The following is a 25261-nucleotide window of genomic DNA, read 5'->3' as shown; positions in this document are numbered from 1 at the left end:
AAGCTGCCATAAGCATTATTTTTATATCAACAACGATTTAAATGTGTAAAGTCCAAAGGATTGCTCTCTCGCTATCACCCGACTGCAGTTCTCCTCAGCTCTACGAGTGAGCTTTTTTCTTTTTATTATCTTTTGTCACTTCTGACAGCCAAATTTGGAAGTTTGTTGTCCTACAATATCAAATAGTCATTTTCTCCAAGGTCAGCAATCGTCCTGCAGTCCAGAGAAACTTTTAGCGAAGCTTCTGGCATAAAAGAGAGTTGGTCTAAAGGTGACAGAGATGGGAAGGACACTTATTTAAATTCCACCTACTGGCAAATATGAGCTGTCCACTTGTGTCTGTAGAAAGTGAGAATGTGTTTTGTCACCCACTCAGCTCAGACTCTAACCATACCTGCCTTCTCTTCTTTTCTACACATTTCTGTCAATATGTGAGAGAACAAGGTGGTGGACATACAGAGCGCTAAGTGGCTCCAATATCTTCTCACCAGATCAGATCACAAAACTGATAAATCTCTCATCCAGGTGTTTGTTTGTTGCACCACTGCAGCCCCTTTGGTCTCAGGAGTCTACAGAGTCCCCAGGACGTAGTTTTCAGTGCACTGAGGTCTGTGATGTTCATGAAAGCCGTATTATACCTATGCTATAGCCTATAGGCTCACCCCATGCCCTGAAGCTAGAAGTGTAAATCCGTTTGTTTATTCTGAAGAAGTATCTTAGTAGGTCTGGAAGCAGGGAACACTGCTTATATATTTATGGTGCATGTCTCTTCGAGAATTCACCAGGATTATTCCCTTTCTATGGGTTGCCATCATGAGGGCAAGGTGGAGCAAGAGGAGCCATCTTAGCAGAGGGTTTCCAAACAGGTAGCCACCAGGGTTACCAGAGAATATACAGTATCGACAGCAACCTGGACAGGTCGAACAACATAGAGGCCCTGAACACAAGCAGATAGAGATAGAGTAGATTGCTAGGAGGCTCAGGTGTGTCAATGAGCGCAACAGACTGCGCTACATGTTTTATCAATCAGCTGCAGACAGTGAACTGTTCTCTGTTGTGGTGCCTGGGGATACGGCTGTGAGGCAAGATAAACAAACTGATATAAAACAGCCAGACACAGTCTTTCTCTGTCTGGAGACCCCTGGAGGAGGAAGAAAGAAGAAAGGGTGAGGACTAAACTGGTGCAGCTACAGGGCATCCACCTCATCTCCTGAGGTCCAGCACTTAAAACTCTCTTTTGTGCCAAAGTCAGGATGGACATTGATTCTTGTCCACGCAGAAGCAGTGACAGCCGACAGAGAGGGAGATGAATCTGGACACTTTCCTGCACAAATGATCCTGGACTGCATGTTGGACTCTTCTGTGCTGCCATTCGTTCTGCATCTTACTATTTGCTGCTACAGTATCCCAGTTTTACACGTGATCCCTCAGGTTTATCTTAGATCAGTGGTCCTCAACCTTTTTGGCTTGTGACTTCAGAACAGTACACTCTCTAAAGGTGTCTGATTGTGTCACTTAAACATCTGTTCACGGCTAAAACAGATAAAACCATCCGAAATAGTAAAAATAAAATGAATAAAACACTAGTAAGATCTATAACTACAACCATACAATAGAGTTTGAGGAGTCCTGGTGTTTACATAAAGCATGCAGGAAAATAGGAGTTAAATAAGAGTTACATTTACATAACACACACTATAGTATGTCTGAATGAGAAAAGGCCCTTAATTTGACAGATAGATGAAGCCAGCACTGTAAAGTATTCCATGTGCTTCCTTTAGAAGCCCTCAGGTCGACCTCAGGGCACTTACCCAACTTTATTTTAAGGAGTCAATTAGCAGAAGTCTTGTTGAATAACGCTGTCAAGGAAAAGGAAGACAATCAGAAAAGTTTTCAGATCGGTGTGAAACCTGCATGAGGAGTTTCATACTTTACAGTGATTGAGTATTCAGCCCGTCATTGATGAAAAGAAAGCAGAAAACAGCTTGTGTCTGACAATGGCTTTGCTGATTTCATAGTATTTATAAAAGTGACAAATTGCCTCTTGAATCATTACATTTTTGTTCAAACAGCAGTCAAACACTATTTTAAAGTTTAAAATTGTATTTCTGAATCGAGTACTGAATTGGCTCATTGAATGCTGCAGCGTCTTTATGGTTAATTCTTATTGTAAACTACAATTGAACTTGATCACCACCTCTGAGTTGAGTTATATTCGGCTTGTAGCGACCATATGTCATGCTGTTCTTTTGACACGGCCTGTCAGAAGAAGTGTCAGCTCTGACTTCTTCAGCAGTGTGTTTACAGACATTGCTTTGACCAGTCATGCAGAATAATATTGTGTGAAAGCAGGGCTGAAATAGCTTACTGTATGCGCCCCCCCATGTAAAGTCGTAAATATTCATGAGTCAGTCGATAAAAGAGTGCTTTCTTGCCCATAAGCATGCAGCGAATGAAGCTCTGCTGACCCGCCGCAGCTCCCTGTCTCCAGTGTATCATCAAAGCGGACCGTAGATGAGGATGATGGCGTATCGAGGAAGAGGGCCACCCACTGAATGGCTAATCAACCTGAGGGCAAAACAGCTCAGTGTCTAGAAGGATGCAGAACATTTCAGGGAGTGATCTCAAAAAGTTACGATAGAGGAGTTGTGTAAGCCTTTCATCTGCTGTCCTCTGCACAATGTAGAGGAATAAGCTTAAAAACAAAGATTGTAATATTATTGTTCTTGTAACAATGAAACAAATGAAAAGCATGCTGCCATGCTGTTGATGGGAATCCCATGAAATGAGACATATTTTAGGCAGACAAACACATGTTTCGTCCCCTTTGTAGTATCTGTATCAGATGGAGACATTCATGTCACACTGGCAAACAGAAATGCTGTAAACTGGAATAGTTCGACATTATGGGATATGCTTAATCGCATTCTTGCCGAGAGTTAGATGAGAAGATCAATACTTCCCGTATATCAGTCCATTAAGTTTGAGGCTACAGTCAGCAGCAGTTTAGCTTAGTTTAGCATAAATACTGGAAATAAGGGGAAACAGCTAGCCTGGCTCTTTCCAAAGCTAACAAAATCCACCAACCACACATCTTAAGCTAAAAACAATAAGTTGTGGTTTTACAGGGGGCCTGAACCAGTTACCAAGCAACCAGCAGAGACTCCAGGAAGTTACTGGAGTTTTTACTTTTGTACAGTTTAAACAAACAACGTAATGTTTTAATTCATTTTGTTACCTTTGACAGAGCCAGGAAAGCTGTTTCCCCTGTTTTCAGTCTTTATGCTAAGCTAAGCTAACCAACTGGTGGCTCCACCTACATATTTACTGTACAGATATGAGAGTGGTATTGATTTTCTGATCTAACTCTTCCCAAAATGTCCAACTAGTGCTTTAACGCAAATCATTTGATTGATTATTAAATAAGCAAAATGGGGTTATACCTCATATTTATGGCAATTTTGCAACTTCAATAGAGCCTAATGTTTTCTCTTCATCAGTATCAAACATCTCTGTGCTCTCCATTTTGATGACCCACTAGCCACCATACTCACAGTTTGTTTCTATGGCAACTGATGGTGGTGCAAAATGGAAGAGTAACTTCCTGATTTCCCCTGTATCCTGTATGTACAGCCTCTTAATTGTCGGTTCACTCACTCACACACTAGACCCGCAATTTTCCCCTTTTCAGCTGTCAGTGGAAACAACTGGTGTGTCCTTCACAATTTCTTAAATTATTTCGCAGCGACATCAATCACAACGGCTGGCTGTTCAAGAAGAGAATATAAATACGGTGTTACATTACATTCCCAATTATAAATCAGGGTTGGTTTGATTCCAGCTCGTGTGCTAATCTAGAAGGCAAAACAAATCCCTAATAAGCACTCCTGCAAAGGTCTTGTCTCAAAACATTCACTTGCTGAATTTCTTAGTAGGTGTAACACGGTTCTGACATTTACTGAGAACATTTCACGACTTCTAAACACGGGTGATCCTCACTTCATTGAAGCCCATTAGCGCTCAACAGCAGTACAAGTCCTCTAGCTCCTCAAGGATGCATTTAAATCGGTTCCGAGCGAGTTTGTATCTTGAAATATGTTTGCAGTGTACGCTCATGCTTGTGGGGATGTCTGTAAACCTCACATTATCTCCACAGAGCCTCTGAAGTTTCAAGAATATGACTAATACATGAAGAATTCATAAAGCTTGCCAGATTCTTTTTGGACGCTTAAACCCTGTTGCTGATTTGCTCTTTTGAAGTCTTTCTGCTTGGCAGTGTGTCTCATTAACAGGGCTGTTTCGACAAGGCTCACTGGTGTGGGAGTGTATTGCACAGGAAGAGAGGGACACTGGAGAATGGAGATCTATTGGCGTGGAAATCAATGGTTATCATGTCAGGCAGATGCTTGCTCCTCTCACTCGCCGAGTCAGGACTATTGGAAAGGACTCATAGTGTTTGATTATTGCTTAGGCCATTTTTATCCCTGAAAAGCTTTCTGCACCTTGAAATGCGTCTCTGCTCCTTCAGGCCTGTATTTCCTATTTTGTGTTGCTTTTATTGACAAAAATGGAAATATGCATTGGCTTTTTAGCACATGGCAATAACTAAATGATAAATAGACACCATGAGACAGCAGATAGATCAAACACTGAGGGATTTAGATGCACCGTGAAGAGTTTTTCACTCGCACAGTGATACACACTGGCGTCGTTAGCGTAATTGATCTTTTGAGAAAGACTACAGTACACTGCGGCGTTTGGTTCATTAGGTATCTGCGATGATGCTTTGTTTTGATTAGAATTCCCCATTCATTATCCCAAGTATGTCTTCTTTTTTTATTCCACCTCCAACTTCACAACTGTGTTTCATCAAGACTGCATTTTAATGAGATTTTAGGCCACGTATCATATTTAATTTTCGTCTTTTTACCGAGCTGTTTTTAGATCAACATGGAGTGAGTGTCCTCCAGGTGACATCACTTGGACGACAAATTCAATTAATTAACTCTCAATACCTCCTACACCAAATGAGGTCTGTTTTGGAATAGAAAACCACATTTTTTGATCAGAGGAAAACAAATGGTGCTGAAATAATACCACTGTGCAGCTGCCAGTTACAATAACACATATTTAACTCGAGTGCAAACATCTGTTAAGTAGGTTTTCATTTGCAGGATGAGAATAGCCAGACAATGTGTTCATTTCGTATTGATATGTTGTTGATCTTCATCTTAGATAAATTAAATAGCTGAATTGCAAATGAAACTGATGCAAAAATAAAGTGGCACAGCAAACAAGCCATGTTTGAATGAGAGTTTGTTGCCTCATAGAGATATTTGTCCTGTTGTCTCCATTCGAGGGGTGGGAGGAGTCAAACCTAATTACATAACGTGTTACCTAATTAATCTATTTGGACTTCATTCACACTTGATGTGGTGTTGAAATGTGATCTGTATCTCGATACATTATCTGGGTTATAAAATCTGATTGCAGGCCTTTGCGTTTACACCTGGCATTAATGAGGATTCTCATTATCTCGATTCTGCCCACATAGTAATCGGATCTCATTATGTAGTTAAGTAAGTAGGTGGACTGATTGACGCTGGTCTATGGGCTTACTTATTTTCCATCTGGAAGGGGTCTTCTGTAAGTTTTTACTTAAAATAGAAGGAGTTAGGAGTTAGAGGACCTCTCAGAACGGCGATCTCCCCCTCCAGATGTGGTGTCAGTGGTGTGGTCGTTCCAGTAGTTGCTATGCCTTCTGCGTGCATTTACACCTGCTTTTTCTTATCCACAAAAGAGATCCAGTTATAGTAGTTTTTAAGTATTTTTCCAGGCGCTTTTATGCATTTTTATTAGATGTTTTAACAGTAGAGAGACAACAGGAAATGAGGGGAGAGAGATGAGGATTGACATGCTAGAAAAGTCCCCAGACGGCCTCAAAAGTTCCAGTTCATAATCCTTACCTTAACGCTTATACCGCGGTGATTTATATATGATTTCTTTAATGATTTTTCCATCATTATGATGAAAGTACTTTGATTTGTAAGGATTTTAATTTGCTGAACCCACTAACAATATCACAATAGATTTTGCAGCTAAAAATGCATTATATCACAACATATATCCATCTTGTGATATAAAATGATATATACTGTACCTTGTTAGAGCGTGACCTACCCCTACATTAGAAATGTAGCTCAATATCAGCATTGGACCAAACTCTTATTTACATGTTCAGACAGTCGCCTCAGGTGTTCAGGAGGTCTTTATTTGATGCCCGTTTTTTGACTGTCATTGTTCTCACCTTCCCGACGCAGTCAAACTGAAGGATTAAATGCTCCAGAGCTCCAATAAGCTGCTCCAAACCTGCTTAATCATGCCATGAGATTGGACAGCGCCACAGCAGAGCCGTTATAGTTGGAGTAGAAGGTACAGCGTAAGTACAGGCTTGAGAAATGGACTGAGACGCCTGATAAACATGCTAGTGCCATAAAGCTGTCATTCCTTTGTCACTGCAAAGGCAAACAGAGAAAAGACTGGGTCTGCTCTCCCTCTGCTCTCCTGCTACTGAATGACAACATGACAGTCCTCAGCTGATTGGGTGGCAGGGACACGCTGTGTGTTCCTGACAACATATACTCTTGATAAAGTCATCAAGACCTCTGCTGTTTATCAATACTGCTGTTTGTAGAAGATTAGCAAGACATGCTGTATTTATATGTCTGTATTTATGGGCTGCATTTACGCTTTTAGACCCATTTACCAGCACACATTATCTTAAAAAGTATACTGTTTATCTGCATGGCTCATGTGAATATACAATATTAACAGTAAACTGAAAATTCTCATGATTCAATATGAAAACTGTAATATCAATAGCTTGAAAGCATGTAAGATACACCTGACTTGAACTTATCTGAGATAAAATTGAATGATGAGAAAAATGCAAATATATTTTTCCATTTTTTGTTTGTTTGTTTGATAGTGACCATTTTTTTCCAATAAAATGTGTGTTATTATTAAAATACAGTATATGTGTCATACCTGAGAGAGCTCAAGCTTTCTCACTTTGCGCTTGTATGTCTTTCAAACCACTAACCTTAAAATCACAGCGATGAAGCACTTCTAATTTTGACTCTGCAGAAATTGGCCCGACAAGGCGAACAATGGCTGGAGCTCCAGCACTTGACGGGGATTGAATAGTTTATTCACAAAAGAAAAGCGCTCTTTTTCATCGATGGTGCAGTTGTTTTTGATGTTGAAACACATTTTCTGTCTTGCCATTGTTTATATGGATTTAGCTGAGCATTTCTGAATCAGACAATAGCGTTGTGGTTTCACATCACTGTGTTCAGCTCCTTTGTGTTTTTACCAAAGCTGGGTCAAAGTGTTAGTTGAAATCCCCACGGGATTACCAACAGAAGTAGCATTTTCAGTGAGTGCTTACAGGCCACTCGCAAGGCCAATTTAATCCATTTGAAAATGTTAGCCTTCATCATCTGGCTTCATGGAGACTGAATTTTCTTTTAGAAAAGTCAGATTTTGGCTTTTAGTGATTCATCCTATTTACTCTCAGGGTCCAATGACAGCATTCCTGTCTGGTTGTGTTATTTTCTGCTCCGTTTTTGTGTCTGCAGTCCCTCCGGTGTTGTCAGTGTCCCAGCAGTCCTTCAACGCCACAGCTGACTACCAGGAATCAGTCACCTTCACTTGCATCACCGCTGGATCTCCTGACCCGCTGGTCACATGGCACAGGTAATACCTAGCATTGGTCTCTGACATGCAGCTCAGAGAGATATTAGACAGAAAAACATCAGGCTTTTAAAACTGGTGGGCCCATAAAGATGAAGGATGGCTGTAGTTGACATCCAGATATTATACCCATATTCCATTCAGGCATTAATCTGCTGCTATAACAGCCTCCTCTCTTCTGGGAAGGCTTTCCACAAGATTTTCGAGGCTGGCTGCAGGGATTTGCTCCCATTCAGCCACTAACTCAGCCGTTAGTGAGGTCTGCCTTGCGTTGGTGTTTCAGTTTATCCCAAAAGTGTTGATTGAGTTCTTCCACACCAAACTGAGAAAACCATTTCTTTATTGACCTTGTTTTGTGCATGGGTGTGTTGTCATGTTGTCATAGTATTTCCCTTAATGGAACGAAGGGGCCGAACCCAAACCATGTCAAACAGCTCCAAATCAAGCGTCCACATACTTGTGGCCATATTGTGTATTAGAAAACATTAGGAGAGACAGTGTGTATGGTTGACATTTCAAGTTTACCTTTGCACATTGTGCTGCTACCCATAGTCATTACAAATGTAGTCCTCTTTAGTTGTGCCCATGTATGTGCATTACTTCCTACATATATACAGTTGTTACATTTCTTGGTTACAGATCAAGTAGATATTCCTTCACAGCTCTAACTGAGGAATTTATCGTCCGCCTTCGCACATTGCCCCAAGCAACCGCACAATGATATCACATGGCGCATAGCAAACAGTGTGAAAATTTGCACCTGAAGAGCGTTTGACACCCCAGCATCCACTCTACAACTCGGGTAATTAGCTTGCACCCACTCAGCACACAATCGTGACAAGCTATTTGCACCTGAGCATCTATTGATAACACTTAATTGGCATCCCCATGTTCATACTTTTTTCCTATAGAAGACTTGTTTTGTGATCTTAATGGACCATTGCAGTGTTGCTGTATGTTTTAGCCCATTTAGTACAAATCAGTCACACCTTACGTTACTGCTGACTTTCTAAAGCATACTGTAGTGTTTTCGATTTTTTGAATGTGCACTTCCTACCTTCTAGGCAGCTATTAATTTCCCTACAGTTCAAAAATCAACCTGCATGGACTTGGCCTTGAAGTAGTAAAAGAATCATGTCTATTGTAGTTTTTTCACATTATCAATGCAGGGAAGAAATTTCAAATCATTTCGTACCCACGACTGCATTACCACGCAACAATGATGTAACTTTGATAAGAGACATGGTTGACAGAAGACAATGTTTTAACTTGATGTATTACCTACCTCAGGCTGGCTTCTGTAAGTTGTTTTTCATGCTGTACTGAAATTAATGGAAATCAATGGCTGCCTGAAGGAGCTGCAGGAAAACGCATTCAAAAATCTAAGTATGCTTTGAAAAATTGGTTGTAGGTAAATGTGATTTTAAAACACGCAAAATATGGCGTGTACTGACTGTACTTAAAATATCCATATTGTTAACTTCACTCTGTAGAACAAGTCAAAAGTCTGTTTTTCTATACCTACAGCTCCAACCATAACAGAGGACAGAAAGAGTAAAATGGTGGTACTTAAATATAGCTCTGAATGGAACATAATGACACAGGGCAACGTTAGAGTGTGAAGTCTTAAACACCCACACTTAGCTTTCACTTTTAGGAATTTCAAGTTTTTATTGTCTGTCTTTCACGGCCATGTTTTGCAGTCTTTATTGCAGAGTAGAAGAGTTTGGTTTTGGTTTTTTGTTCTCCAAAGTATGCAGCGGTGTACACAAGGTTCAAGTGTACAACGGAAACCAGAAGCACAGTCAGAACTGCCTGAGTAAAGTAAGGCACTTTTTTAAATAAATATGCAGAAATGTAGTTTGATATCTGATATAAAGACATTAATACACAATTACGTTCACAACAGGATCTGTGACAAAAGTGAAAGACAGGATATGAATTAAAAGATGGCAGGATGCACCTTAATTACTAAAATATGTCATTTCTACTTGCTTTAAATACAATTAAATATCCAGAAAACAATCTACAGTAAATTGCTGCACAAGTTCATTAATTTCTCTCAATTATTCTATTCTATTCTACTATTCTGCTGCACGTAGAGCAGGTTATTTTGGGCACACAAAGAAAAGCGTACAAATTTAGTGACGTTGAATGTGTCAGAACAGATATCTCACCTAAACCGAGAGGTCCCATGTTCCAGCATTTAACCTGGTGACAGGAACATTGTACAGCTACAATATACTGTGAATTGCATAGTTAGACTTGAGGTAAATGCATCAGTCCTTTATTTTATGTGACCTTGTCAACAAGACTGAAGTGTCTGTGTAGCAGTTTGAAAGAGAAGTCGCTCATGGCAGAAAAAGGGAGGCACATGCATCACTTTGCCAAGTACAAACACAATTTGAAGACACTGCACAGCTGGAAACAACCTAAACTTTGTACGTCTCATTCATCTTGCTCTCTAGCTTCAGCCCCAACAGCAGAAATTATATTTACTCCTGGGTGTGTTACCTTGTCTTCCAGCAAACAGAGAAAATTAGATTTTAATGATTTAACAGCAAGCATAATATGAGGCCGCACATTTCACAGTGATGATGGGTGAAAGCTGATCTATTGATTCACTTTTACTTTCATATTGAGACTATTCATGTGACAGCTTTGTTCTTAGATAATTATTTCACTCACTGTCTCCTTTTTTGTGTATGAAATTGAGTTATGTTTGGCGTGGTAATTACAAAAGGCAGTTGAAATGAGAATTGTCATTGTCGTGAACTTTTGTGTCAAAGTTATTACTAATGTCATTAATGTCTGTTAACGTATGACATTATGTTTTGTTTTGGTATACCATTCCACAAAAACCCGACCTAAAAGCACAATATTTGTTCCCTGTAATCACCACAATACTTTTTTAAGACCAGCTTAATAAAATGTAAAACATTTGTGAAGGGCAGACCGCTGCCTCTCACTGTGGACATGACATCACTTCAGCTGTGCATCAACACTGCAGCGTCCACCGACTGACAAACATCTCTGTGTATTCTCCATCATTTCCCAGGTCAATAAGTCCTGCGTGTCAATCCGAGACGACGGAATTAAAATGCGTACATCACAACAAAAGAATCGTCTTAGGCGTAAACAACAATCACAACCCAATTTAGTTTTCCTTTTGATGTCACCCCTCCCAGCGTCCTCCAGCCTCCCAGTTGCATTTCCTGTCAGTGCGAGGTTTCGCCTCGTCCTCTGTGCATCTTGGGTAATGGACTACCTGTCAGCAGTCAGTCAGTATAATGACATTCAGTGCAGCAGCCCGTCCTGCACTGTCCGTTCCAAAGATGAGGCCTCTCTTCATTTCCTCTTTGGCTCGCCAGAGTTATTATTACTTGGCTTTGGTGTTTCTTCCGTCGACTTTCAATTATCCTCTCTCTCGCTTTTCCTACAGTACAGTGAGGCTGGGGCCCGGGCCTCACTCCACAGTATCATTGGGTTTGTGTGTGTTTGTGTCTGAGTCTAGAAATCTGCACATTTCAAATCCCCCAAATAATAAGATTGTTTTTATTTTCCATTCACACAGCAGACTATACAGTCTGAGACCGTATAGAGAAGTCTCTAGATATATTTAGAGGTATGCATTATTCTAAACTCTGTGTTGTCATCGCTTTTGAATTCAATTTACATAAAAGCTTCTGAGGTTAAAAAATAGGGTGCCAGTTTCAGATTGAGGGCATTATCATCTGTATTGAATGAACAGGTAAAAGTAAAACGTTTTTTCGTACCTATTCTTTATATTTCTGAGTTATAGTATTTGGGAGGATTAAAAATAAATTGCAGCTGATAATATTGCCATCAAAGCCGTAACTCATAGACATCAGATGAGCTTTATCTTCTTTTTCTTGGTATTATTTTATCTAAAGCCATAATAATGTTGTTTTTAAGATTTTCTGTCATCCAAATCAATTTGGGAACCTCTGGTTTTATTGCACTCATTAACCTTCCTTTAGAAATATTTCTTTACAGCAAATACATTATCATTTGAAATAGTGTTAAAGCAGTATAAATAGACTTTTGGCCACTAGAGGGCAACAGAACAAGCTGTAAACACAACAATGACAACACAAGAAAAGTATATCTCTAAAGACTTGTGGCTAACATGGTAGCATTCATTGTGACCTATCTGGTCAATATAAATTCATTATTCACTCTTCTTTGAGCTGATGTGGCTCTTTAGCTGCTAAATGCTCCACTATGTCTGCCACTCGGTGCTAGGCCGAGGATGTACAGTGGATTTATCAGAGCTTTTTAGCTGAAAAAAATGAATAATGAGTTTGTCATTGTAAATCTGCATAAGTATGAGGAAAAAGTCAAATTCCTCCAAATCTGGCGATCCCTTTAACCTTATAGATTACACGGCTGGTTACGCTACAGTAAATAAACAAGAGCGGGAGACTGCAAACCTGCTTCACGCCATTATGCTTCTGCTATGAAGCTTAAATATAGACATGGATCAATTTAGCTGTTGTTGTTTTTTCTGACTAATTTCCCTACAGAGTCCAATAAGAAAAGACATTAAGTCAGCACTGTATTCAACACCACACCTCTGTCATTTAGTGAGTGCTGCAGTCCATAACAGGAAGTACACAACAACGCAAGTGAGCTAACGAGACTCAAACATTGACTGAGAATATGTAGATGGTATTTTTCTGCACGGCAGAGTTTGAGAAGTCGTAGCGTTTGAAGAAGTTTTGATGACATACTACAAATGATTCATTGAACTATAGTTATTTCAATTATAGTAGGATATGTCAATCTAAAACAATACTTTTATCATACTTGAAAGGGTTTCTATAAAAAGTGCTGTCATGTTTTCATCTGTTTATGTGCTATAGATAGAAACAGCTTCAAAGTCAAGCTGTCGGCACTTAGCCTCTCTTTTTTACGGGACGTCCAAAGTGCTAAGATTATACATCTGTAAAATCAAACATGCGCTGCAGTGTGAATTCTGCGAAGGTCACTGTCAGGTGTGAGTTGGTCTCCATATTTTCCTCCCCTCGCTCATCTGTGGCGTGTGCTTTTTTGTTTGCGCAGGAAAGGGCAGCAGCTGGAGCCATCGGAGCAGTACATTATCAATAGGGTGGAAGGTGGGCGCAGCATGTTGACCGTCCGCAACATCCGACAGGGCGACGGGGGCACCTACACCTGCAAGGCCACCAACAAGGCAGGATCTCAGGAGAGGGAGCACTTCCTCAAAGTGTTTGGTAAGAATGTCACTGAAACTCGGCTGACAATCAAACAGACCACACAGGGAAGTGAGTGGAATTCATTTTAACAGGTAAAATAAAACGTTCTGTTGGGAGGCACATGTTAGCTACAGCAGCTACATGCAGAGGCTATGTTGCTATGTTGTCCTTGGTACTTCGAAGGTTGGTTCAACCCAATTTAAAATAAGGAAATGAAAGTCAATCCATGAAATTAGTTTTGGAAGTCCATTTTAAAATCTCTTACGCTAAATAATTTCCCTTTTACTCTGGATAATCCAAAAGACCACTGTTAACCATTCAGGACTATTTCTTTGTTAGAAAGTAGTTCCAAATTGCATTCACTTTGTACTGTAATGGCAGCTAAAACAGACAGAAATCATAAAACATGGATACGATAAAGCAAAACTGTCTGCATGGATACATACCATTAATTTTTCCCTTTTAATTTGGATCCATCCTCACCTACTTATCATTTAAAAAGTTTGTTTTCATTTGACATCATCTGTCCACCAGAGCTTTTAAGTATAAAAGCATTGCCCATGACAGTGAACAGTGTTTTATGTGGATCCATAAAGCTTTATTGTAAGGACGTCTACAAACTCCATTTCATAAAAAAATGTTTTTCAAAAGCACAAATGTCTAAATATGGCCCTCAGCCCAGCACAATAACAACTGCATCAAGATGATATATTCCTGCTGATAGGAAATATTTCATTTATTGCTTCATATTTCATTTACTGCACTCCTAATAAAAAATTTCAATTTATATTTTCATAAACCTGCTGGCTATTTCCTCACAGATCACTCTGATAGTGCGAATTCCGCTCATGAAAATGTATGGAGATTTGTGCTCCCGTCATCAACATCCTTTCAAGATGTGAGAAGCGCTTGTTCTTCAAAATGCACATTTAAATTAAGAAGTTAAGAGGAGGGGAGTGGGGGGGGGGGCGCAGTTGTAAGTTAGTTTTATGACCCTTGACAGCACATTGTGGGAGCAGAACAGGACATTTAAGTTAAGACAAGGTGTGTGCGCAGGTATGTATGTGTTCTGCATTCATGTTGCCGGGGCAACACACTGTGAGACTCTGCCTGTATTCCCAATAAAGAAAATGCCAGCCTTGACCTCCCGCCATGAAGGATATAGTTTGGCTCACGTTGGCCAGCAAAGATACTTTCATTTCCTGAGTGCTATTAAAAAGGCTCATTTACATTTTAACTTCTCATCACATGCAATGATTTTAACACTAATGTTTTGTTAAAGCTTCATTTATATGATTCACTTGCATTAAAGGCAAGCTTTCACAATAGATGCCATAAATGTCTCCTTCTCAAATGTGCATGATTACATCATTATAGGTAATAAAATGAACCAAGGCAATAGGATTTTCTGCTCAAAATGAGATGAAAGATGTGACAAAGGAAGGTGTGATTCAGGAGAGAAGAAGGGAAATTCCTTAAGGAGGAGTTTTGCATTTTACAGCAGAGGATGGGGAATGAGTTGTTACAAAGATGTTCGCTTTCACGGATGGGTTTCTGTGGACCCATGATCATGTGTTGCCACAAATAGGTGATTGTGCCAGTTAATTGCTTGAAGCCTATTCATCCCTGTTTCACATTCATACACTTAAACACTTTCACATCTGGGGGGCCCAGTGTCACCACAGTGTGCCGCCTGGCTGCTTTGTAGAGTCGCCACAGCAGCCCTCGAGCTGTGAATGCCAGAAGTGTTAGTCCCTCCAGCTCCTATCAGTCTTCAGGGATTATGTCAAATTGTCCTGCTTTTTGGGCTCTGCGTCATTTGTTGCTGGAAGAAAAACTCTAGTTTGGTCCAGACTGAAATATCTCAACAACCACTGGACGAACTGAATGTGCTAATTAGCAAGTGTATGCAAGCTAACACGCTAAACTCTCACCGTCAGCATGTTAGCATTTAGCTCAAAGCACAGCAGCACAGCCTCACAGAGCCGCTAGCATGGCTGTAGACTCTTAGTCTTTGTAGGCTCTTATTTACCATTTACACTTAATAAGAATAAGAAATAGCTACATTTCATAGCCAGTTTCTATTTGGTGGTGTCTTTTAAATAGTTTCTATAGGGAACTACCTAGATGTAGACAGCAGTCAACAATGTAGGTTGAGTGCGGATCACTTTTCAGCGATCTGAAGCATCCACAGTAAATGTCAGGTTGCTGTAAAAGAGCAAACTCTCCATTTTTCAGCAACAATCAGCAGTCATACAGGGAGAAATGTATCGCAGAAGAAGCAGAGACACACGTCTCTCTGAAGCCGGCCTTTTTGATCTGTTGTCAGTAGAAACACAGCATCATCTTTAATGTTTTTTTTATTATTTGAACAAGTTGGCTGAACACATCATGGCATTGTTCTACTTCCATTATTTTTCTTTTTGTTGAAACACACAATACACTATTCACCGTTCTTTATGGAAAATGTAAGCAGAGCGAGACGAGACGGCAAAAAAATGAAAATTACATCACAAAATAACTCCTCCTGTAGACTGATGACAAACATGATACTTTTTTGTTTAACCCACTAAACTTTGCAGAGTTATGAGAGGCATCAGGGATGACGGGAGAGAATCTATGCCGACATTTGCTTTGTGGATCTGTACAGCTGACAATACACAATTACACATTATCGTTATCAGAGTCAGTACCTTATTTTGTTTTCTCGTAGCTGTCAGTGGGATAAGAGCCACTGACAGGTATGTCAAATATTGCTACTGAGGGGATGAAAGCACAGAAGAAAGCAGCAACTGGGGAATTTGAAGCCTTCCCTGCATTAATAGTCCATAAACAACTAGGAAATGTTAATGTTATAAGCCAACAATGAGTCAAACTGTACCAAAACTGTATTTATATATATTTATAGTGTCAAAGGGCTCTAGCAGTTATGTCATTATGCCACTTTCTGCTCTAACACTGACACCAGTAATGGCTTTTTCACAGGGTGAGGGCAGGATTGAGCCTGTTTCTTTATGCATGAAGTGTCGGGACTGACACTCTGAGGTAACTAAATACAACATTTACAAGTTAAATTATTACAATACCTATAATTAAGATAATAAAGTGCAATTATAGTTATTAACAAACGCTAGGGTAAAATACCCTTGTTTTTAATTACACTGGGTTAAAGAGAAACTCACAGCAGCTCATCAAACTGAAAGGAATAAACTCCAAACCTGGAAGGTCAAATTAATTCAGGATTTTTATCTTTTAGCATGCGAATGCTTCTCACTTCTTTCTCATTTAGAGTTGAAATGTTTTAGATAATGCGTTATTAATAATGTTCCCTGCAGAGTGGATTTTTGCGCCATGCTTGATAAATGAGACATATTCCATTTAATATTTGCATGATGAAGGGCATCTGGGGCAAAACGGCTGCAGATAAGGTGGTGCTGAAGAACTGGTTCAGGCCGGTCTCAGTACTATCTGTGTGTGTGTGTGTGTGTGTGTGTGTGTCTGTGTGTGTGTGTGTGTGTGTGTGTGTGTGTGTGTGGCTCGGCTTTGAGTGTGTGTTTGTGTTGTATTATTGAGTGAAAGTGTCTACATGCGTGTGTATTTGTGGTTTAATAGATGTGGAAGAGCATCTAAAAGTGCTTCTCACGTCTCCCTCTCTGCAGCAATCATCTCCACAAGTCATTTAGTCTCATTAGGAGGCTTTAAAACGTATTTTTCTTACAACAAGAAAAACTTCTGCCGAGAGATAATTTCACTTGTTCCCACTGCAGCTTCCCTTCGTCTTGGCAGATTGTTGCTGTATTATCAAGAAAATGACACTTGATTCTAGATGATATTTGAGTGAAATTACCCACCTTCATCTGCAAATCTGTTTGACTTTGTTTTGGGAAAACCAGATTTGAGGACTCAATCGTGGACTAAATAATTCATCAGGGTGGTAGTTTTTCTCAGTGCTGGAATGTTGGATGTTTAATGTTAAAGGACATCTGTTACTACTCCCCCCGTGAGTTCGCTTCATTCATTCTGGTCGGTGTTTACATTCCACCGGAGGCCAACGTGCAGGACGCACAGCGCGCACTCGCCAACCAGATACTGGAAACGGAGCGGACCAACCCGGACTCCTTAGTTATTGTCCTCAGTGACTTTAACAAAGGTAACCTCAGACATGAACTCCCCAAATACAAACAGTTTATTAAATGCCCCACCAGGGAGGGGAACACTCTGGATCACTGTTACACCACAGTCAGTAACGACATGGTCCACCTGATTCCCGCATACAGGCAGAAATTAAAAACTTCTAAGCCTGTTGTGAGAACTTCGAAGAAGTGGACCAGTGAAGCTGCAGAGGACCTGAAGGCGTGTTTGGACTGTACTGACTGGGATGTTTTCAGGACTGCTACCAACAGTCTGGATGAGTACACAGAGGCTGTGACTTCATATATCAGCTTCTGTGAGGACTGCTGCGTACCAACTCGGACCAGGGTGAGTTATAACAACGACAAACCCTGGTTCACAGCAAGACTGCGACAGCTGAGGCTGGAAAAGGAAGAGGCGTTTAAGAGTGGCAACAGAGCAGAGTTTAAGGAAGCCAAGTACAAGTTTAGCAAGGCGGTGAGGGAAGCTAAACGACTGTACTCAGAGAGACTACAAGACCAGTTCTCCTCCAACGACTCTGCTTCTGTGTGGAGGGGGCTCAGGCAGATCACCAACTACAAGCCAAGAGCCCCCAACTCTGCTAACGACCGACGCCTCGCCAACAGCCTCAACGACTTCTACTGTCGCTTTGAGAGACAATGGGACAGTCCTGACACCATCCCCCACACCATCACCCACCAGCTCCAGCCCAACAGCCCCAACCCCCTCATCACACCTGGGGCTGAACTCTCACACCTCCTACCACCACAGCTGCCCCCCACAGCGCCCCCCACTCCTCCAGCATCGACACCTCTGTCTGTCCTTGAAAGAGATGTGAACAGACTCTTCAAGAGACAAAACCCGCGTAAAGCTGCTGGACCAGACTCCATCTCCCCATCCTGCCTGAAGCGCTGCGCCGATCAGCTGTCTCCGGTGTTCACGGACATCTTCAACACCTCACTGGAGACATGCCACGTGCCAGCCTGCTTCAAGGCCTCCACCATCATCCCCATCCCCAAAAAACCAGGGCCCACAGGATTAAATGACTACAGACCCGTTGCCCTGACCTCTGTGGTCATGAAATCATTTGAACGCCTGGTCCTGTCCCACCTCAAATCCATCACAGACTCTCTGCTGGACCCCCTGCAGTTCGCCTACAGAGCCAACAGGTCTGTAGACGACGCCGTCAACCTGGCTCTACACTTCATCCTCCAGCACCTGGACTCCGCAGGATCCTATGCCAGGATCCTGTTTGTGGACTTCAGCTCTGCCTTCAACACCATCGTCCCGGCTCTTCTTCAGGACAAGCTCTCCCAGCTGAACGTGCCTGACCCCACCTGCAGGTGGATCACAGATTTCCTGAAGCAGCACGTGAAGCTGGGGAAACACGTCTCAGACTCGCGGACGATCAGCACCGGCTCCCCTCAAGGCTGCGTTCTTTCTCCTCTACTCTTCTCCCTGTACACCAACAGCTGCACCTCCAGTCACCAGTCCGTCAAGCTCCTGTTTAAAAAGTTCGCGGACGACACCACCCTCATCGGACTCATCTCTGGTGAGGATGAGTCGGCCTACAGGTGGGAGATTGACCATCTGGTGACCTGGTGCAACAGCAACAACCTGGAGCTTAACGCTTCAAAGACAGTGGAGATGGTTGTAGACTTCAGGAAGAGCGCAGCCACACCCGCCCCCATCATTCTTCCCCTCTGCAGTCAACCTGACAAACTTACATTGACCCCCCCCCCGAACACAAACACTACTTATACGTTATATTAACGTACATCACCCCTGTCCCCCCTGCGTTACATTAACGCACTCACCCCCTACTGGACACTTTATCTGGACACTTTACTTTATTCTGGTCACTGCACTGTTGTTATTTATCTTATCTTATTTTTATTTTTATTCTTATTCTTATTTTAGCTTTTATATTCTACCTATTTGTTATCAAAACAATAGCACCTTCAGACCACAGCAAATTCCTTGTCATGTATGTTACTTGGCAATAAATCTGTTTGCTTAGGTTAAATACAGTATGTTTTCACTCTTAATGTTCCAAGAGAAAAGGCTTTTAGGATGAATTAACTATGCTTTAAGATTAGAGTTGAGAATAGGTTTAGCTTTGTTTATAGTGGTCAGGTAATTCTGTGTGTGTGTGTGTGTGTGTGTGTGTGTGTGTGTGTGTGTGTGTGTGTGTGTGCGTGTGTGCCTGTATGTTTGTGTGACCCCATGTTTTGACAAGCTCCCAAAATCCCTAGAGATGGCTCCTCCGCCCGAGTGAAATTGCCAAACACTCCTCAGGACCCCCCCCCCCCCCCCCCCCCCCCCGGGTGGTGTTCTAAGTCTTCAGTACAGTAGTCACTATTTTCCATTCACTTCCCCTTTTCCTTTTTTAAGTACTTAAGTGCAGTGTGTGTGGGGGGGGGGCAATCCATGATTCATGTGACATGCTCTGTGCCCTTGACATGCATGGTGTTTCAGGGCATGCTCAGAGCATCTTATCAGGAGGATGGCGAGCGGGGAGCAGCCCCCCCAGCGGCACGCTTTGCAGCACTTATCGCGGTGCTCGCTCGGCGTCAAAGAGCCATTCACACGGTGCTGGAGAGGCATCCAGACAAAAATCTATATTTATTTAAAACAAAAAAGGTGGAACGCACGCAGAAGGAGAGGCGGGTTTGATTTGTTTTGTGCTTTAAAACTTTAGCAAAGTCAGTTTTTGTGTTGTCATCTAGGGCAAGGAATCTGCACGAAATAGGCCAGAGGGCATGCTCTCCTGCTATGCCGAAAGTGTACGACTGCAGTGTATAAATGATCTTGGCCTAGACTGTCGGTACCAAAGTCATGCATCAGCTCTGTGGTTAAACCCTGTGGTATAGCCTTCATCTCCCCTCCCTTATGAGTTAGATCTTTGACAGTTTCTCTCCCGCTCACCCTTTTTCCTTCCTCAGTCCTCCCTCCTCCCTCACACCTACTCCCCCCCCCGCCTTTCAATCTATTCTTCTTTACTCACTTATCTCATTTTTTTCTCTTGTTCACTTCCTCCTCCCCCTCGTCCTCTATGGCCTCCAGTCCAGCCCCACATCACCCAGCTGAAAAACGTGACAGCCGTGGAGGGCAGCGCCGCCATGATCTCCTGCGTGGCTGACGGCGAGCCTCTGCCCGACATTTCCTGGAGGAGAGCCAGCGATGGCCAGACCTTCGTGGACGGGGACAAGGTAGAAACTGCCAGAAAGTCCATCTGGCTCTGTGTGTGTGTGTGTGCATCATCATGCAGCAGTGGCTGGGGCTTTAGGTTTGGGCTCATTGGACATCATTTAAAAAGCATATACAGAGCATATAGAGGGAAGAAAATTCACTAGTTCTGCATACCACATGTTTCAAAAAACACTTATTTTTCACTCCAAGGTACAACACCTCCCTGGCATGGTGTCACTGAAGACAGGGTTTCCTAACATTTTGGCTTGTGATCTATTAAAACAAAGCCATGAGTACTTGTGACCCCTCGTCACTGGATATGTTACTGAGTTGCGTCCAGTTTTTGATGCAGCTGTAAAAGCTCGCTTTCTGAAAGCCACTTTAGATTTTAAACTGAAAGGGTAACAGAGGGGAAGAGGTGAGAATATATGAGATGAAGGGCTCAAGGAGTAAAAGTATAAATTAACAGTCCAGTCATGCTATTATTTATTGCAGGGTTCATGTTGTTTTGTCCACCCCCTGCATATTGGCTAGATAGCTATGTTTTATTCATCCTGAATGCCATCCACATAATACAATCGCAATGTTTTTCCACAGGTTGAAATATGTCTCTGAATATGACATTACTGCCATTCCTCTCGAGTGAAAACCTTGTATTTGCCAAATGTCAACTTTAAATGACTGAAATGGAGCCCTGTTTTCAGACGGGTTGTCACTGATTTTCACTAATGAGGTTTTGAACGTGTTGATAAAACAAAGGTTTCCTGAAATTGCCTGAACTCACAGAAGACCATGAAGTCATTTAGCTGGAGTTACAGCTTAAAAATGACTCGCGTGAGACGTTTTTCGTGTGTTTTTGTTCTTATGGTGACCATTAACATGTCACTGTTTTTATTTATGTAGAGAAAACTGGACTATTTGTGGGTAGTCTGGTTGCGTACTAAAAGAAATAGCCAACATTAACAGGTAATTACTTGTATATGTCCTCATAAAAATAAAAGCAGTCATAATCATTCCCATCTGCCATACATGAAATGTTGCGATCAGAGTCATTTACTTCTGGCGGTGCTGCTCAGCGCCTGCTGAAAGACTGATGCTGATGATATTTACATTTAAGTGTTGATGGATTGATCCTCGTCTTTCCTTTTGACTCCAGAGTGTCGACAGATGAGCTCACGTTTCATACAGCAAGCCAAAATCCCATTGCTTCTCCGTACTACAACTACGGTACGAAGCCACGAAGACTCACATAATAACAAAACATGCACGTTCACCTTGGTGCATGTTTTTTACAGGGAGTGTTTAGATCTCTCGATTTTTCTGAGATTATTATCTCAAGGGAAATCAGTGCTCGTGTTTATTTTGATTAACTCAGCACAAAGAAGCAGCAAGAACCTTGAAGTTTTCAGGGCAAACGTTAATACTTTACACTTTGGTTCGCACCTCCCCTTGACTCGCCGACATTTTATGTAATCCAACTTATGAAATTGACAAGATACTAAGCTCCTGTTGTGCATTTCTCTCTCAGCATCCATTAGTCACTTTGTCCATGAGGACAGCCTCAGAGATTGAATGAGCTGCGGCTGCGTTTTCTGGGGAAAGTAATTATTCTTGAATGAACCGCCATCAATGTCAAAATCATCTGCTCTTCCATCACAGCTTCCCTGGCATGGGGGCTGAAGCTTTTGCAGAAGCGGTTAAAAACACAAAAAAACAAAGATGGCAGCCGTTCTTTTGCTCGGGAAAAAAAGGTCACCGCAGAGATAAATGAATGTGTGCATTGGCTCGAATCGCTCGGGTTGATAAATCACAGCCGAAAATGAGAGTAAGTGCTTCTCTTCCCGCAGCAAATGCAATTATGGAAATGCGTAGTGCAAACCAACACACCTAAACATACGCAAAGACAAACACGGCTTGTGCAGCACGAGGCATGATGGATGGCCGCAGTCATTTAGGTTTAAGGCAGGATGTTCCTCTCTCAATTTGCTCTCCAATCTGCATATCCAGTCGGCGCACACTCCTCTCTTGTTGAGCGACATTAAGCTTCAAAGGGCTTCGTTTTACTCACTGCATAACGTTGCTTCCATTTTTCTCATTCTTTGTCAACTAACACCTTGACCCTCGGCAAGGGAACATAATGGGATGCAGTTCCTGGAATTTAATTATGAACTGAGGTAGGATTTGAGTCGGGGGATATTGTTTCACTCCTCTGGTATTGTTTCAAGCAAGGTTAGCAGACTGCACCGTAGCTTCTGTTCTATTCATGCAAAACACCCAAAGCTGAAGAGATATTGACATTAAAAGTCTGCGCTTTTGCTTCGATGACTGTTGCAAAGACTGTCTGAATCTGATTCAGTAGACTTTTGAAGAACTTCCAAACCAGAAGTCAAGTGTATTTGTGTTGATTTACGCTCTTATCTAAAGACATTTCAGAATTAAACCTTGAAAAAGGAGACGCCTGCACCCATTGAGATTATTGTTTTCTTTTCTATTTGATTCCTTCTCACAAAAGCAGCTCCCTGCTTTGCAAAACACAGTCAAAAATAGATAATGTTGAGGTTTAGCCGAGGATTTGTTGTATGAAACCCCGTATTCGCCTCCATTTCCTTGAACCAGAAATTATTAAATGTCATTTTGTTGTTGTCACGAGGATGAGGTGATACGGTAATCATTAAAGTGGTGCAAATATGAACAACCCTGTTCCTAACTGTTGGAATAAGCAATGCCAGAATTAGACTACAGTGTGTTTCCAGCCTCTCTGACATTTACAGCTGACATTTTTAATATCTGAGAACTGAAATAAGACAGGAACAGCCTCTATAATCCCATTTTAGAGATTGCATTCGAGATTTAGCTTCATATGTTCACTGTAAACTCACAGCCGTTCCGGTTTTTGAGGTCTTATGGATCAGATAGGGATTGGATTTCCTATATTTCTGCCCTCCTTTTCCTCACCTGCCTCTCCTTTCATCTCCTGCGGTTCCTCTATTCCCTCAACTTCCACATTTCTTTGCCTTTTATCTCGGTGCTGTCATGTAGGATGCCGCTCACGTGTTTTACAGTATGTGTGGGTGAGCATTCAGTAGCAGGAACATGCGTGTGTCATCCACGGCCGTGCATGTGACTCGCTGTTGTGTTCACGTCTGGCCGCTTGCCTCGCCTTCCACTGAGCTGCATATCAAACAGGCTGTGCTTTCGGGGCTGAGATCGTCTCTAGACAGACCCCTGTCAGTTGGGTGGGGGTGTGGGGGGGGGGTTAGCGAGTAATTTCCTGACTCAGACGCTCCCTCCTGGAAGATTTCCTCTCTTTCTCCTCCTCCTCCTCCTCCTCCTCCTCCTCCTCTTCTCTCATCCCCCCATTCCTCAGTATTCCCATTCAGCACACACTCTCCCAATCCCATTGACCTCAGCTGGCGAGGCAAACAAGCAAAGTGTGCAGCGGCAGCACAAAGAGACCAGAACCGAGCCTTTAAAAGCCGCTTCACCTCATTGGTTGATAGTATTGCGACGATAAGAGCAACGATAAGCAATTCTAAACAGTATAATGCTGAAGCAGTCTACGAGTGACAACATAAAGAGAGTGTGATTCAGAAGAGGGGGGTCTCACGGCCGAGGCTTACGAGGCTTAGACACATAATGAGCATTAGCAGAGGTGGGGGGGTGACAGGAGGGGCTGGATGGGCATTGATTTACTGGTGGAAATCTATGGAGGAAGTGTGTAGAATGTGCACTTATATCACAGACTTACTTATAAATATGCAAATATACAAAAGTGGATGGGACACACACAAACATACATGCAAATGTGCACACGCAGACATGCAAGAACTCAGCAGTGCAGACGTTCTGGAGGACAAAGAAATAATCATTTTCATCAATAAATATCTGATTTCCTCGTCTTTGTGGGTTTGTCATATGATAATGGTTTCTGATTTGCTGACCTAAAGCTGTGTCCACATCATGTGGGACGGATGACACATTTAAAAATGATCACCTAAAATACACAAACAAGAATCTTGCTGATTACAACTGTAGCGACACAAAGCATTGTGGGGTATCCCTTAGCCTGATTTGACTCTCAGCCTCAGCTTTTTCTTTGTTTGTTTTTTCAGTTGTAATTCGTTTATTAGGAACAAACTCACAACACTAATTTGAGTGCAATCCTACATTAACTCTGAGGCCCTGAGCTAAATAACTTCTACCCTATTTTACTCTATTAAAGCTGTTCAGCTAAGTTGACTTTATTGACTGAGTAGAAGGCAACAATGTGGGAAAAGACAATTGTACGGATGCCTTTGTACGTATATTCTTTTATAGCCACAGAGCTTTTGTGCAGAGTGTGCGCATGTGTCCACAATAGTGTCTATGTCAGCAGTGTCCTCATAATGGGACCATAATAGAAGTGTCTCAGATTATACAAGCTGGTCCATTTCCTTGTTACTCAGCAGGGATAGCACAATCATGATATGCTGCTGCTGCATTTGACGGCCATGTCTCTTTGTTCACGTAGGCTTCGAGTGCCCACGATAGATTGCCACCATAATGTATGCCATGTGTCGTTTGATGGGTACTTATATTGAAAATACCCTACGGCACTCTCAGACGCTATGAATAATAACAAGAACTCAACTAAAACTCTGTTTCCTATTCATGGCGGTGCCTTGTCTGCGAAAAGAGACCGTCGGACCGACTTCTTCATTACACATTTATATATAGAAGAAACAGTGAAGCAAACAGAAGCTTTTGTCGCCCGTGTTCATCATGTGATCGTCTGATTTACTGAAACAACACTGATACAGGACTTTATGGTTTGGCTACTCTGCGTGGAGATGTAGAAATGTGTCTTGAAAGAAAAGGGCTATATAAAGAAGAAGAAGTCCATGAGCAGGACCACTGAAAAGTAGTTTCTTTGGGGTGACAAAGGTTATCTGTTAGGTAACAGTCTG

The 25261-nt window shown here is 41.9% G+C and overlaps 1 protein-coding gene across 1 annotated transcript in view; it reads left to right on the top strand.

The window, feature by feature from the left end:
- Positions 1 to 25261, top strand: part of LOC139307005 (neural cell adhesion molecule 2-like) — a 77089-nt gene that overhangs the window by 18017 nt on the left and 33811 nt on the right. Inside the window, exons 6-8 of the mRNA XM_070930962.1 lie at positions 7641 to 7758; positions 12841 to 13010; positions 20190 to 20335. Of these exons, the coding sequence (XP_070787063.1) occupies positions 7641 to 7758; positions 12841 to 13010; positions 20190 to 20335 (434 nt within the window). The remainder of the gene's footprint in view (positions 1 to 7640; positions 7759 to 12840; positions 13011 to 20189; positions 20336 to 25261) is intronic.

This window comes from Enoplosus armatus, chromosome 24 (assembly GCF_043641665.1).
Source record: "Enoplosus armatus isolate fEnoArm2 chromosome 24, fEnoArm2.hap1, whole genome shotgun sequence".
Taxonomy (NCBI): Eukaryota; Metazoa; Chordata; class Actinopteri; order Centrarchiformes; family Enoplosidae; genus Enoplosus; species Enoplosus armatus.
This window is presented reverse-complemented; position numbering and strand designations above follow the sequence as displayed.